At 38.5% G+C, this 17,016-nt stretch overlaps 2 protein-coding genes across 4 annotated transcripts in view; both read left to right on the forward strand.

Annotated features, from left to right (window-relative positions):
• The window catches only part of rsu1 (Ras suppressor protein 1), a 32,288-nt gene extending 29,683 nt beyond the window's left edge, over positions 1-2,605 (forward strand). For all 3 annotated transcript variants that reach the window (XM_084398502.1, XM_084398504.1, XM_084398503.1), the window contains exon 9: positions 1,568-2,605. In XM_084398502.1, the coding sequence (XP_084254628.1) occupies positions 1,568-1,670 (103 nt within the window). In that variant the 3' untranslated portion in view covers positions 1,671-2,605. The remainder of the gene's footprint in view (positions 1-1,567) is intronic.
• Positions 2,606-7,348: 4,743 nt separating this feature from the next.
• On the forward strand, positions 7,349-12,280 carry c1ql3a (complement component 1, q subcomponent-like 3a). The gene is made up of 2 exons (XM_084398505.1): positions 7,349-8,730; positions 10,124-12,280. The coding sequence occupies exons 1-2, from the start codon at positions 8,137-8,139 to the stop codon at positions 10,301-10,303; spliced, it is 774 nt and encodes a 257-aa protein (XP_084254631.1). The 5' UTR covers positions 7,349-8,136; the 3' UTR covers positions 10,304-12,280.
• Positions 12,281-17,016: the final 4,736 nt, after the last annotated feature.

Genomic DNA, 17,016 nt, shown 5'->3' on the forward strand with positions numbered 1-17,016 from the left:
AAAGAATAAAGATGTAAACGTTGTTGTCTTTGTCACTGATATCCGAGCTATTATTTCCAGTTCTCCTTTCTTCAGGTGTCTTTCCTAATATAGGGTTAATATATACTGTAGGACACTTTGCATAAAAAACTGCTGAATGACTGCTTACACTAAGAATATTTAGCGATTTCCTCTTGCAATGTGATTAAAATGGCTCAAACGCTGAGCTGGGCTGAGAACGTCTGCTCTCTCTCTCCGCTCGGGCCGTGTGTGGTCCTTCGTAAATATTTGATATGAACTTTAGTCATGAATCTGAGCTGCCGCTTGACATTTCACTGCACTGCAATTAGAATTCAAACTCAAATAGTATTCTTAATTACACTTGGGAATGTCATAGTCATGGTCTAGATATGCTTGGTGTAGAGCCGGCAGCCCTGCAATCACCAGCCACTATGTCAACATCCAATCAGGGAGAAGTATTAATGAGGTAACGGAAGCAGTGGAACTGCTGTAAAGACTTTATTTATATCACTTTCAATAGATAGCTTAAAATCAAGCAGCTTTACCGTATTAAACATGAAAAACGGTGTCAGTCTCTCGTTTCATCAGAAGTACAACTTCATTTCACAAGTACAACTTAAAAAAATAATTATCTATCTATCTATCTATCTATCTATCTATCTATCTATCTATCTATCTATCTATCTATCTATCTATCTATCTATCTATCTATCTATCTATCTATCTATCTATCTATCTATCTATCTATCTTGTGTTTCACAGAAGAAAGTCATACAGGGATGACAATAGGGAAGAAAAGTCGGTCGCAATTTCCTGTTCATGCCGATTTCAAGATCTGAAAGTCCCGCCTTTCATTTAAAGGATCCAATGTTGTTGTTTTTTCTTTAGCCTGATAAATTGTGTGTGTGTGAGATTTTAGAAAAAGAAGCAAAATTTATGATGCCATTGTTGTTTTGTTGCTCTTTCTCCATTCAAGTTGATAGGAGCTTTACCAGTTTGCCTAAAACGTCCTGGTGGCGTCACCAAGATGACAGCTACATAAATTGACATGAGAGACTTCAGTAAAGCGTTCCAAATCGGTTTCTCTCAGGATGTTGCCTATGCAGGCGATGTAGAGCAAAGCAGCTCAGCAGGTTTTGGTACATCCTGCCAACAACATTGTCGCTCTCATTCACTTCAAGTCTGTTTTTTACTCTCTCTTTCTCTTTGTCTTCTCCCTTGTATCACTGAAGCCAGCCTTTGAGTGCTTCTGAAATAGAGAGGGACCACTGGACTGGAAATTGCTCTCCGTACATGTCCTCCTCTCTCTCTCCGCTCTGTGTGTAGGGTGGTTGCGGATAATTGTCTCTCTGTGCCATACACAGCTGTAGCCGAGGGGTGTTGGACAGCACAGAGAGTTCAGTGTCCCAGTGGGGGACCCGTCAGTGTGTTGGACTCAATTAATCCTCTTTCCGCTGGTTAACACTAAAAATATAACTCCTCTTCCTCGCTACTCTGTATTCAAGCCTTTTGCAGAACCTACGAGCGAAACAGGTGTGATCACACAATGTCTGTTTGTGTTTTGCAGTCTTTACGGGCGACACATGCAGGCCAACCCCGAGGCGCCCAAAAAGAACGCCGACAAATCGAAGAAGATCAGCCGCAAGCCGCTGGCGGCCAAGAACAAGTGAAGAAGAGCTGATCCGAACATCCGAGATGAACCTCACTGCATGTGCCTTGTTCATTTGATATTTATTCATAAAGTATGTTTTTTATTGCTTCAGTATTACCTTAATCATGTAATCTCCAAACGGCCAATCATTTCTTCCACGTTTAAGAAGTGTCCTTCTCGTCCAATGCCACTTTTTGCCTTCAAAGTGCCACTTCTGTCAATTCAGACCTGCGCTGGGTGCTAATCCGATTTCTGAACACGTGTCTGTTGCGTCTCTTGAGAGGCGGCGGGAGTGTTGTCCTAGTCAACCATCCAGATGAGGGGAGCAGTGAATTTTGGGAGGTGGCGACGAGTGTTTTGTAACCGAAGAGGGATTTAGCAGGAGTTTGTGGGTCTTAGTGGAGTCTGAGCAGGATTGTGTCAGGTCTCCGGCGGGACACCGCCGACTGCTTTCTCTGCCTCTTAATGACAGATATGAATGGCTGCAAACGGAAGTTTCAGATGGTACACAGCAGATACCAGACACAAACACCCCGGTGGCCATTTGAGAGGGTCAACAAGATATCGTGACAAACCACAGATGGTGTTCTTTGAAGCGGTTGGCCATTGTTTCTTACTGTGTATTCAAGTTAACATGACGGTGCAACTTTTTACAGAACTATATATAGTAGCGTTTGTAAAGAACCAGTTTGGGGTTGATCATTCAACAATAATTGTCATTTCTGCTGTCCTTTTCACTACAGATTGCGCACACTAACATCATGTAAGCTTGGCTGAATTTAAGTTTTACTTTTTTACGGATGTGTTATTGTTTATTTTAAAAAAGGTCACAAGCTGTTTCATTGCAATCACGTTTAAAGTTGTAATATTTTCATATCTTTTATCATGTGCACACTGATCAGTGTGCTATGTACTGAATTTTTGACATTGAAATAAAGTCACCATCTTGTTGGACGATTCAGTTTTTCTTTCAGCAGATCATAAAACCTTCTAAAAGTTTTTGACAAAAGTTCTAGAAGTCTCTTTTGCTCACCAAGGTTGTATATATTTGATCTCAATTATAGTAAAAACAGAAATACTGAGACTTTTTATTTTAATATATTTTATTAAAATATTTTATTATATAGTCGTCAGTGTCACATGATCCTTCAGAAATCATTAATATGTTGATTTGCTTTTTGTGAGCTAATTTAAGTTTTTATCTGTTATGTTGAAACTGTATCTTATTATGCTTCTCATAATTTAAATAATTACAAAAAATGAGCTACTTTACAAGATGCTCACTAAAAGTAGCTTACTGCTTAGGGGACAATATTTGTTTTTAAAAATATAACTGATTATCTAATTTACTCTTTTGTCACTTTAATTTTGCAGCATTGTGTCTCACCACACTAAAAGTAGCTCATCATTGAAAAACCTTATAGTTTGAAAACAGGAACCAGAAAATTGTCACTACTTTTAGTTTCTCTCCAACATTAGTAGTCACCTTATCAAGTATAATCAGTGTAAAGGTGCGGGAAAAAGCCCATTGGTCAAAAAAGGTCCATTGTCTATAGAGTGCAATGGTTGGGTTTTGGAAGTAAAAAAACTCCAGTAATTTTCTCCAGGCAAAATTATTTTTTAACAATAAATGATAAACAATTAAAGTCAGCCCTACTGTGAGCTACGAGGTTGTTAATGGATGGTATTTGCTCTTTTTGAAGCCGTCAGTAAATGATCGTTTAACAGCTGATTTTGTGGTGAAACTACATTACCCATGATGCTGTACAGAAAATTACACCAATCAGAGAGTCGAATCAAGCAAAACACGCCAAAAGATCTTGTTAGCTCCGCCCACTCTCATGAAGCACCTCGATTGACGTAATCGAGTCGGTTTCCCTACCATATACGTATATATTTATAATCAACATGAGTAATGAATAGTTTTATACATAGATATCATATAATAAAGGCTAGATGTCTTACGGCGGAGTCACTTCCGACATCACCGGCGGCCATCTTACCACAGGGAAGCTGTGAATTAAAGGGATACTCCACTTTTTTTGGAAATAGGCTCATTTTACAACTCCCCCAGAGTTAAACAGTTGAGTTTTACCGTTTTTCGAATCCATTCAGAAGAATATCAGTAACCAGACAGTTTCTGGTCTCATTGACTTCCATAGTATATATTTTTTTCCTACTATGGATGTCAATGAGACCAGAAACTGTCTGGTTACTGATATTCTTCTAAATATCAGAAACTCGGCTGAATGGATTTGAAAACGGTAAAACTCAACTGTTTAACTCTGGGGGAGTTGTAAAATGAGCCTATTTCCAAAAAAAGTGGAGGTATCCCTTTAAGGTGAGTGATCAGCACGCACACAAATCCTCTTATCTCGCTGAAATCTTGACGGATTTACAAACGGTTTGGTTTCTTACAAACGTTATTAACGTGGCTATAATTCTTTCATATGGAAGTCCATTGTTATAATTATTCATATGTATGTAGTGTCATAACTACATCTCTGGCGTTTATAACAAACCAAACCGTTTGAAAATCGGTTGAAAATTGAGCAAGTTATGGTTATTTAAAAGTACATGCACCATGTTACGAGTGAGCGAGCACCCTGTGGTAAGATGGCCGCCGTGTGCGGACGCCGACCTCCATTGGCCAGCAGCGCTGACGAGACATCTAGCCTTTATTATATGATATCTATGGTTTTATATTCCTCCATCTTTTTAATTCGATTGAGCTGTTCGCAATGCTTCATGGGATTGTAGTTCTTTCTATCACTAAAGCCGTTAAGTACACAGTCTTGTACCTTTATCTTTCTATCCGATTTTCAAACACTTTTTTGCTTCAAATCAAGCTTTAATGTTGTGATCGTAGCTGGTTGGCCTGGTTCATGGCTAAAAATGCTTTAACCATGACTTCTTTTTTTTTTTTTGGAAATCCCTGTGGGAGAAATGAATGGAAAAAAATACTTCCAGAACCAGCGCCGCAGAAAAAGCACTAGTGGGCACTAATGCACTCGATTGTCAATAGTGTAGCAATGAATGAAGCACAGCTCACAGTCACTTTCTTTTTTCACAATCACAAACTACGCAACTTTCTATTGGTCAATGCAGCAAATTCAAGAAACCAATTTGAACCCGTTGTGAAATCTGCTTGGGGAAATCTTTCGCCCTCACGCTAAATATGGGATTACATAGATTTCTATTTAAATTACTGGATTTCGAAGATGAAAATTTGCCGAACAAAGGTAAATGTGACCACACCTTTAGATTGTGCATACGTTTTTGTTAGCATGGCCATTTAATCTCCTACTGGTAGATGTTGTAACTTCACTATTTAAACCCTGAAAGCATGTTTCTTCTTTGACGCCCGTTCCAGGAAAGTCCTGCACCAACGATTGAGATGAGACTGCTTTCTCCAGGTATTCTAGATCTCATTTCTGAGACCGCTTTCTCCAGGTATTCTAGATCTCATTTCTGAGACCGCTTTCTCCAGGTATTCTAGATCTCATTTTTGTTGCCTCTATAAATCAGAACCATGCATTTGCTATTTTGGTAATTTTCACAATCATAAGTGCTTGAAAAATAAGTTAAAGTTCTGAAGCAGAATGCTTTATTTGCAGGGTGTGATCTGAAATGGCTACAGAGGATCATCACATCTAAAAATGGTTTTCCCATTGGAGGCCCTGTCATGGTCCAGGCCACCTCCATGACGGGAGATCAGGGGTAAAGGAGCTGACCTTTCAGTGCTGTGAGTCAGATGATGTTGATGGGCTGTGCGCTTGTGTTTGTAGAAGGTCCATGATAGCCGTGTGGGATTTCCTGTCTCTCTTTGCTAATTTTCTGCTCACAGTATTATTATTATTACCCCGTCCAGACGCCGTGTGTGCGTCGCCCTGTCCTCCTCGTTCACACTCTCTGTTCTCTCGAACGCTCTCAGCAGGCACATCTGTCCAGCGCACCTACGCCCAATACACTTTCCTCTTGCGCTCAGCAGGAACATCTGTCAATGGCAAAGTCCACACCGCGTACCGAACCTCTTCGACTGTGAATTCTTCATCCACTTCCGAAAGTTTTCTTTGCATTTCAAACTGATGAGTCTTGGAGAGAGGTGTGGCTTTGAAAAGTTTTCCACAAACTGTTGGACATTCATTATGGCCTGAAGTCTTCAGGCGATCAATCTCTTGCTCCGCGGAGAAACGGTTCTTTAGATCCCGACCCGAGCTTGTCCCATCCTTCTGCCAGTGTCGATAGGAAGTGGGACGTTGAAGTTTAAAAATGAGTCCGAATGGCGATGAATCACCAAGCACGCGGCACGGCCGACAATTACTCACTGACCTTTCAGAGAAATCCTTGAATGTCTTTTTCCCTTGCTTGAGTTACAGACTTGTAGCGATTTTGTTTGGCTTGATTAGTTTTTTGTTTGTTTAGTTTGTTTTATCACCCTGTTTAAAATGATTTCTCGAGGCGTACTCTCTATGCAGCTCATACGCTGAAGGGCATTACGGCCCTCGCTAACCGAGGTCATTGATTTTTGCCACTTGATTTATGGGGCGAGGGAAACTCCTCTGGAGAGCAGGTCTCATGCCGGCGTCGTCGGAGACGCTGTTGAACCTAGACTTTCATCAAACGCCCAGGGTAAGCAGTATGGATGGTGGTCCATTGTGTTGTCCGAAGATAATTGGGTGCGTTGAAGACCTCACTGAGTCAAAACTCGGAACAATACAACAGATCCAGTGCCGATGCCACTGCTGTAGAGGCAACCAGTCCGTCTAACCAATGATCCTGCGAAACAGAGGCCACTAACCTGTTGAGTTCAAGAGACGCACCTCAAGCGTTCAGTAGCACACAGTCGTGCAACTGCAAGGTGGTCGATTCCCAGATTGGAGGTAAATGAATGATTTGTTCTTGCATCCGGTAGTGGCAGTGCATCACTGGCAGGTCTATACTATTGGCATACGTGTCGTTTTGTGGTTTGCGCCGTTACCTTCAAAGCTCATTCTCAGGGATACGTGAATAAACATTTCCAATAGCTTCATTTTTCACTGTGCAGTGACCTAGAACATCAGCTTGACTAAAAAGGGGACTGTACGAATGCAGAAGTTTGGGTTGCGCATCCAAAAGTTAAAGAAACACATTTCAAGTGATGTAAACGTAAAATTCCAAAAGCATTGATGCTTGTTTTCTCCATGGTGGTTATCTGTCCAAACTTTCCATCCAAATTTTCATCTTTTGACATAAAACATAACATTTTGTAACATATTTTGTATGTGTGTGTTTGTGTGCATATATACATATAGCCTATACTGTGTCTATATATATGTGCTATACACACACACACACTGCCAATTTATATATATACATAATTTATATATATTTACAGATAATAATTTAATTATTATATATTTGAATTATACTCTTCATTGATTACAATTTCTAACACCCAAAACAATTTTTTATATTTTTATTACATTTTTATTGTTTAAATACTGTTATTATGATTATAATATTGTATTTATTTAAATATATATACACATTTCTGGCCTGATATTGCTGAAAATCCTAAGTAGTTTGTAATATAATTAATAAACTTTAGAAAGTATATCATATTTAAAAAAAGTTATTTATCTTAATTGTTGGTTTAACTTAAAAAATTAAGTAACCTGGTTGCCTTAATTTTGAGTTCATTGAAATAAAAAAATTGAGTTAATACAAAGGAGATCGGTTTAATCAACAGAAACTCGAAATATTATGTTATCTGAACCACATTAATTATCTAAGCTGATTTGACCAAAGAAAAAAGTAGAGTGTGACAACATGCCCCGCTATATTTCAATTGCGTTTAACAGTCTAGACTTTTTTTTAATGTTTCTGTCTGTCTGTCTGTGTAGGTGTTTGATTTAGTAGATGTCTATGATTTTGCGTTTTGGTGTGTTATAAGCAAGCGCTGGATCTCTCCCTCCCTCTTTTCTCTCGTGTCCTGCGCTGCGCTCACACTCACACTCACGCAGAGCGTCTCAGTTCTCCACATTTTCATGACATCCACCTTTATCCAGCTCATCCCGTCGTTTGTGCACTGAGGAAAGACTTTAAAAGCGAGGAAAGGATATCGGGGTGTGTTCCAGGATCTCGGGCAGCTTTTCTCGTGCATCAGTGGAGTTTTTCTTTGCGCCTCCACATGTGGAGAGACGCTGACGGTGATGCGCTTCTGGAGAGATGCTGATGCTGAAGCAGGGCTGTGAGTGAGCCAACATCAGCAGAAAAGAAGTTAAGTGAGAGAAGAGGACAAGAAGAAGAAGAAAAAAAGAGAGAGGCTGTTGGGGCCCACGCCAAAAGTTCATTAACAAAACCAATCGGGACTTTTTTTCTCATCTAGTGGTGCCTCACCAACCTTCAAAATTTCGCCCAAAAGCAGACAGGAGGATCGGCCGGTGCTGACGAGACTCGTCAGCAGGAAGCGGCTGATCGCGGCTGGGGTGCTTGGTGTGGTCATGGTCCTGGTGCTGGTGATCCTGATCCCGGTTTTGGTGAGCTCTGCCGGGACATCCGCCGCGCACTACGAGATGCTCGGCACCTGCAGGATGGTTTGCGATCCTTATGGTACTAAATCCCCGACCAGCACGGTCTCAGCAGAAACAGTCCGGGACAGCAACCTTATGCAGTCTTTACCAACTTTTATACAAGGTCCGAAAGGTGAACCGGGACGCCCGGGGAAAGCGGGGCCGAGGGGCCCTCCCGGTGAACCCGGACCACCCGGACCCCCTGGACCTCCCGGAGACATGGGGCAACCGGGACGACCTGGATTACCCGGGCAGCCGGGACCAAATATGGCCACCGGTGCCATCAGCGCGGCCACCTACAGCACCGTGCCCAAAATCGCCTTTTACGCAGGGCTAAAAAAGCAGCACGAGGGCTACGAGCTGCTGAAGTTTGACGACGTGGTCACGAATCTCGGGAATCATTACGACCCCACCACGGGAAAATTCACCTGCTCCATACCGGGAATATACTTCTTTACCTACCATGTGCTCATGCGAGGAGGAGACGGAACCAGCATGTGGGCTGATCTGTGTAAGAACAACCAGGTGAGCGCGCGCGCGCACACACAAACAAACAAACACACGCACAACTTAAGACAGATAAATAAATGACATAAAAGATTCAAAGACATCTTTCTTTCTTTCTTGTATTGATTCATCTATTAACGTTAAAGTTTGTTTCCATCCTCAGAAAATCACACTTGAAAATGTTCTGTTCAGTTCCAAATGAAGGGTTCTTTTAGCTTTACAAAAATTGCAGACCTTCTCCGTGTAAAATATTTGTATTTAATATTGGTATTCTCATGATTATATGTAGATAATTTCTGACCTATATTTTTCAAAGGGGCTTTTTAAATATACATGGGATAAAAGTATCAGACCATCAAACCATGACCAGTAATTAATTATAGTTATTAATGACTATTGTTTGTATATTTATTAATTAGTATTATTAATATGTCAAGATTTAATACTAATACAAATAATAATAATAATAATAATAATACATTTTTAATAGTAGTCCTATTATCATTGTTATTGTCTTATTAAACAATTTCACTACAACTGCTGAAGTTTTCATGTCACATTATGGTTTTCTGATATGTTTTTTTTCCCCCAGCTTTTACTAATTTAATCAAGAAGAGAAAAAATGCATTTGCCTAATGAAATTAATCGACATCTTTATTTCAATAAAGTAATATCAAACTTGAGTTCATGTAGGAATTAAGATTGGGTTTTCATGTCGAGCGCTTCAAAAATGATATTGTGTTGAACAGTTTCACAAGGTGAAAATGAATGATTGGAATGTATTCACACCTAAGTTAAAAACTTAAATAAAATGTGTTAATAGATGCAACAGCTTGACTGAGTCAAAGCAAGTTTACATGCATCATGCAATTTTTTTGCTCACATAACAACATGCAATATATCACAATATCTTTGCTGAAACCCAATAAATAATTGTCATATTTCCACATACTTAAAAGAATGGCATGCTTGGTCTCAGACCAAATTATATATATATATATATCGCACATAGTAAATATGTAATAATATGCAATACAATTACATAATATGCAAATATGTAATTTACATATTACAATAAAATACAAAAGTTACATGCAAGCCACTTTTTTAAGTCCTGGTGCATCTTAAAGAAACTATTAGGCACTTTTCATTAATACCAAAGGTTTGTGGGTGTGGCCAATATGATCACACACATATGTGTTATACATTTAATATGAACTTATTTATACAGTTGTCACCATAATGTGATTTACTAAACACTCAGACCTTACCCAATCCTGTTTTTGCTGGGTCTCATATAAAGACTTGAGACCTAATATACAGTATACGCATGGAAAGCCTGTATATCATATGCAATTTTTTAGCATCCGACAGCTGAAACGTTGCACTAAATGTTCCTTTCCTCCCGCAGGTCCGTGCCAGTGCCATCGCCCAGGACGCAGATCAAAACTACGACTACGCCAGCAACAGCGCCGTTCTTCACCTGGAGCCCGGAGACGAAGTCTACATCAAACTAGACGGGGGAAAAGCCCATGGGGGGAACAACAACAAGTACAGCACCTTCTCTGGGTTTATTATATACGCCGATTAGGACATACGCACCTACTCCAGACGGTCTATCCTGTCCCCCTCTGCTATTTCTCCTCCTCTTCTTCTTCTTCTTTTTTTTTTTTTTGAGCATATTTTTCCTTTGGGCCCGGGGCAAGCAGACAGACCTGCTCAAACACCCCTCATCATTAGTCTCTAGATGTGGGTTTGAAGGCAGAACTCTTTGCCCTGCAATCCAAAAATCAAGAACCAAAAAAAAAAAAAAAAAAAAAAAGCCCGGAGAAAGAAGCACTTCATCACAGAGGAAAGATGTACGGAGGAGAAGAAGCTTTCCGAGGAGAAGGAGGTTACTGTGTGTCTTTCTATGTCTGTGGCCATCAAAGAAGCCTGTGAGATGTTTTATAATATGTAACCTGACATAATCAGCTATATGTGCAATAACGTGAACTAAGATATTTGTTACTCCAGTTCCATCTCGGTAATACCTGACTAGTCAGATGCCTTGAGTTTTGAATCATGAAGCATTAACCCAAATTATATCATCATCCATTAGATATCCAGTGTAACCTGACCAAAACTGATCCTCTTGTGTTCCTCTTGCATAATACATATCTGCTAAAAGACTGCAGATATTTGTTCCCTGACTGTTTTGTGAGTGCTAATTATGAATTAGGGACATACAACAAAACAATATACATTGGTGGTAATGGCTTGCAGTGAAATAATATTCCAGTTAAAGCTTTCAGCGATTTAATTTTAGTCTGCAGTGTCAGGGTGTCAAAAGCCTGTTTTTTTTGGTATGTAATGTTAGCCGGCATCTTTTTTTGCACACAGACGTATTAGACCGAGAAGGAATATGTTTCTTGTGATATTTAGAGCACTATGCAGAGTATGGGTGTTAATATGTAAATGTGTATCTATCTTCAGAGATTTCCAGAATGTGATTAATAATATTGCATCTTATTTTCAGTGTAAATATGGAAATGGATCTCTTTTTTTTTTTGGTTTCAATATGAAAGAGCATCAGGTGACCGTTATGTATATGCGTCACTCTTATCTCCAGGTTGGGATGGCAGGGAATGTGTGTGATGAATTATTATCCGAGGATTATTTTTCTTTTCCTGTCCTGCTGCTGTAATTCTCATCCACATCTACAACCCTTCAAACACATTTTCCATTAAATGGAAATTTGATGAGATATGTGCATTTTCCTTATTTTATCTATCAATGAATCAGTTTCAGTTTGGTGCGTCCGAAATGGCGTACTGTCTGAGTAGGTGCTAATTTGAATTTGAATTTACTTCACGACCGTTAAAAAAGTACATTCTATATAGTATGATTGTGTGTAGTATAAATGTAATCAGGACGTACTACATCCGCCATGTTGTCACTGTCATGTGACCTACCAGCGCCAGTTGCATCGCTTCACTGCCATTCATAAATGCTCTCCGATGGCCTCATGGGATAGTAAAGTGACCATCGAATGCGCATCCAGGGACTTTTTGCCTATAAAAAGTGATCAGTTGACTTAACTTAAAAAAATTGAGTTAAGTCAACTGATCACTTTTGGACATATTATTTGGACGTATTTGATTTCGGACACAGCTTATGTTCTCTTATGTAATCACATAGGCCTGTTGTTATGGTTTTGGCCCTCAGCTTGTGGTGTGTTCATGGATACACAACTCATTTTACTTCTGTAATGTGTCGTACAGTGTATTTCTGAATCGGGAAAAAATGTGGGAAGGGATTTCATCCAATGGGAACTGAATGGAAGAGTCGGTGGCCTAGGTTTGAAATGACATGCAATGAATCATTTGTAATTAGACAAAAAACTATTAAGTATTAAGACTCAATTTTAATTTCATGGGCAATTTCAATGAAATAAAGGCTATTTATTGGAGTCATGGTTCCATGAATAATCTTTAACATCCATGGAACCTTTCAAGGTTCTTACCAGGGTTCCTACAGTATATGTTCTTATAGGAAACTTAAAAGGAACCATTTTTTTCTTAAAGTGAAGAGCATTTTAATATTATAAAGAACCATTTTCCACTATAAAAACCTTTTGTGCAATGGAAAAAAATTCTTCGTGGAACAAAATAAAGAACTTTATTTTAAGAGTTGAAAATGTTCTTCACACTAAGAAAACATGGTTCTTTTTAGAACATTGCAAAGTTCCAAAAGCGGTTCTTCTATGGCATCAGTGCGGAAACCCCCTTTTGGAATCTGTATTTTTAAGAGTGGAAAGTTTTATAGTAGGACTGATTGAATCTTCAAACGGCATTTGAGTTTGGGGTGAATGTCTTATAAACAGTTCCTGTAGGTAGTAAATGTTTTTACCTTCTATCACACTCAAGTGGAAGATGTTTGTTTCTCCGAGTGCAGTGAGTCCGGCGGGTTGTTTGGGCTTTATAGGGTCCTTCCTCTTTCTCAGATTAAAATGTAGACAGTGGACGGTGAAGGTCAGATGGAGGACTCGCTCACACACTCCAGATGGAGGTCTGGCTTCTACAGCTGTGATTGAACCAAAATGAATCACTTTTAGTCTTTTAATAATGTCAAACAGATCCTCAGTAATAGAGATGGATATTTGGTGCAGTGTACGTACCACTCTCTCAAAGTTGACATGAAACAATTGCATGCATTTCCCTTCATGCATTAAGTTTTATTCTATAGGAAATGTGTGTGTGACCGGGCCAATCAGCAAGAGGTCAAACAGGAGTCAACTCTCTGTGTAAAACATTCACGAACCATAAAGATCCCTGGCATAAAGACAGCCTTTTATAATGAGCTCACACTCTTTCTTCCTCTCGTTATTTCGCTTTCCTTTTTCCTTTTTATTCACTCCAAAATCAAACTAAATAAAAAAAACGATGAATGGTCTGATATATACACCTCATTGTCTTGTGCAAAGACAAAAAAAGTACATTTTTAGGACCATCATTTTTTTCTTTTTTTTTCATGAAAAATAAGCACTTTAATTTCCCCACAAATATTCTGTAATGTGAACATTTTTGAAATTCTTAATTTATTTTATCATTGTAGTATAGCATTTTTTACTGTACTATTGTGAAAATGTACAGAATTCTAGCAACAAATTTTTTATCATAATCATAACTTATTCATAGTAATAATTAATCAAAAAACATCCAGAAAAGTTTCAGGGGAAATGTGCCTAATTGTTATGAAAAAAAAAGTCACATTTCAATAATAACAATATTTTGTATGCTAATATAATGTAAAATAAAATAATGTTTTAGCATGTTTATTTCATTTCCATCTATGATGTTTCTTTTTATGATGTTGTTCATAAAGACAGAGCTTTACCTTTATTACAACCTTATTTCACGAATCATCCAATATTTACAGGTCTGATAAACAAAAGACTTTAGAGCTAACTAATCCGTTTTTATAAGCTTTTCTGTCCCCTCAGCTTCAGAGGTCACAGGGCAACATGTTCTGAATCAGATTCCAGGGCTCAGAGGATTTGTACAGGGTCAGTCACTCATTCAACTGGAGACCAAGGCCAAGAGCGACACCATTTTTCCCTCTTCATGTGACTAAACAAAATCTTTCTTGCACCCCTGAATGGATGTCATTCATCACCAGGAACCCTGTCCAAGGAGCCACCTGTTCAGAAGACACTCTCGGTCCTTTCATGGGGCGTCCACGACGGACACATCACTCAACATCAGTCACCTCTCACCCAGGATACTGTCCTCGGGACCAGACAACGTGAAGAGATTTCAAAACACATCTCGGTCAGCTAATTAGACATGCATAACATGTCGGAAATGTTTAAGTGAATTTGTCTCTCTGTCGGAAAAGATGTCTGCCGAACGTGGCTTTTTAATAATCAGTCAGTTTCTGCACTTTTTGAACAGGTCTAATGCTCAGGGAAGCAGTGATTGGCTGTAAGGAAGTGGGGGTGTGGGAATGACTAATCACAGAATAATGTAAGAAAATTATAGCATTTAAAACAAATATATATATATATAGCCTATGTGTGTGTGTGTGTGTGTGTGTGTGTGTGTGTGTGTGTGTGTGTGCGCGTGTGTGTCTGTGTGTGTGCGCACATATAGAAAATTATATAATTAAAAGAAATGATATAATATATATATATATATATATATATATATATATAATTATATTTTCTACACACACATATTTTAATTTTATACTCACACACACACACACACACACACACACATATATATATATATATATATATTTAAATATTTAATATTTAAAAATTGATATATATTTTATTTTTATTTTAATAGATTTTTTGTAAGGAAGTGGGGGGTGGGTAAATAGTTCAGAATGTCTAATCACAGTATAATAATATAAAAAATATTTCATGTTTTAAAATGATTTTTTATTTTAAATGTACATATTTTTATTATATATATTGTAAATAAATTAAAATAACATAGCCTATATATTAAAAATAAAAAATATATACATTTATACATCTAAAAATATCATATAAAATACTTAATTTTTTATATTTAAAATACAATATAATTTATACCAAAGAAAATAATCCTAAACTAAATAAAATATAACTCTTTATAGACTATCGCCTGGGTAGGAGTTTCTCTTAGCACTTATATTCACACAAATCCTTTTACAGGTGGACCAGTGTAAATATGAGACCTTGATATGAATTTATGGGCCACGTCTGTACAAAACGACAGTGCACAGTTTATGAGCTAATTATGCAAACGCTAAATAAAATTGCCACGCTATGAAAGGTCAAACTCACACTTCTGACTCGGTCGCTCATCACGCGCTGCCCGGTATCGGTTACTGTGAGCCGTCGCCATCAGATCTTCAGCTGCAGGAAGTATAGGCCTATCGAGTAAAACAACACTTTTGACTGAAGGTTTGTTAGACGCACTCATGGGGCTGAAGCTAACATTGTTTGACTGGATCTTAAGGAATCTTTAAAGCGGCGAGTGTGTGTCCTGACTTTCCCTCAAATGCTTTGTGAGTTTAAAACGCTGCTCTGCTTTGTCCTAGTCACTCTGGTGTGTTGGCCCAGAAAACCCTCATCCTACTTCCTTGCTCTCGTATTTTTCTCTTTCTAGGTGTCGTGTCTGTACGTGAATATGTGTATGAGAAACATAAAATCTGGTATGGGGGTAAAAATAGTCTAGTCAGAATTTTTTGGGAGTAGTGATAAAGAGATCATAAAGAGATTGCATCTTTTGGGATGAGAAACGATTATTGTCAGACAGAATTTAAAATAGTTTTAAAACACAACACTATATTCTGTAATGAACAAGAAGTCTCAGTTGAAATATGACAAACACACAGACACACACACAGAGTGCTGTAAGGGACCCATGGGTGTCATTACTGGGAGAGAAAGAGGGTCTCTAGGACAAAATTCAATACAAATTGATAAAAATGTTGAGGGAATACATTGTGTATCATTTATCTAGCAGTGCTAGTAAAAGGAATTGGACGACTGTAGGCCCGCGGACTGGAGAAGGAGAGGCAAAATCAATCTGTATTGTTCATTTCTGAGAGCCGTTATACCTAGAGGACATTCATAATGCTGGCATGGTGTGCTACTTATTGGGGATCACAAACAAGATTCAACCCAGTATTTCAGTTGAGGTTCACAGAGCTTCACATTCTTCTTTATGTCTTGCCTTGAGAGGATCACACTCATAATGTAACATCACATTCAGCTGTAAAAAAAGGGAGCTTTTAAAGGGATAGCTCATCCCAAAAGAAAAAATGTAACAAAAAACCTGCCATTATTTTTGCATTCGAATATAAATATAGTGCATGAGTTACATTTATGATGCTTTTTTTTTTGCATTTCAGATCTCATTCAATCCCGCTGAAAGAGTGATGTGTGAATGACATGAGGGTGAGTATGATGACAGAATTTTCACTTCTGAGTGAATTATCCCTTTACTAAAACCATAATCAGAAACAGTTATCAGGTCAGTGTGCATTGTAATAAGATAATGCTCTTTTAGAGCTAGTGAGTGAGTGAGTGAGAGAGAGGAAAGAGAAAAAGAGTGGAGGAAGCATATTGTTCTTGCTGGATAAATGCATGTGTGTGAATAAGTGTCTCATGCTCATCAGATACACAGACATTTGAGCATATCAAGGTCAGAGAGATGAGAAAACTGTTCTGAAAGTGAGAAAATACAAGTAACGTTAAGTAGGTCCCATATATATGGGACCTACTTAACGTTACTTGTATTTTATATATACTTTTTATATATATAACGTTACATATATATATATATATGGACTGCACATATACACTCACCTGAAGGATTATTAGGAACACCTGTTCAATTTCTCATTAATGCAATTATCTAATCAACCAATCACATGGCAGTTGCTTCAATGCATTTAGGGGTGTGGTCCTGGTCAAGACAATCTCCTGAACTCCAAACTGAATGTCAGAATGGGAAAGAAAGGTGATTTAAGCAATTTTGAGCGTGGCATGGTTGTTGGTGCCAGACGGGCTGGTCTGAGTATTTCACAATCTGCTCAGTTACTGGGATTTTCACGCACAACCATTTCTAGGGTTTACAAAGAATGGTGTGAAAAGGGAAAAACATCCAGTATGCGGCAGTCCTGTGGGCGAAATTGCCTTGTTGATGCTAGAGGTCAGAGGAGAATGGGCCGACTGATTCAAGCTGATAGAAGAGCAACTTTGACTGAAATAACCACTCGTTACAACCGAGGTATGCAGCAAAGCATTTGTGAAGCCACAAC

This window comes from Rutilus rutilus (assembly GCF_951802725.1).
Source record: "Rutilus rutilus genome assembly, chromosome: 24".
Taxonomy (NCBI): domain Eukaryota; kingdom Metazoa; phylum Chordata; class Actinopteri; order Cypriniformes; family Leuciscidae; genus Rutilus; species Rutilus rutilus.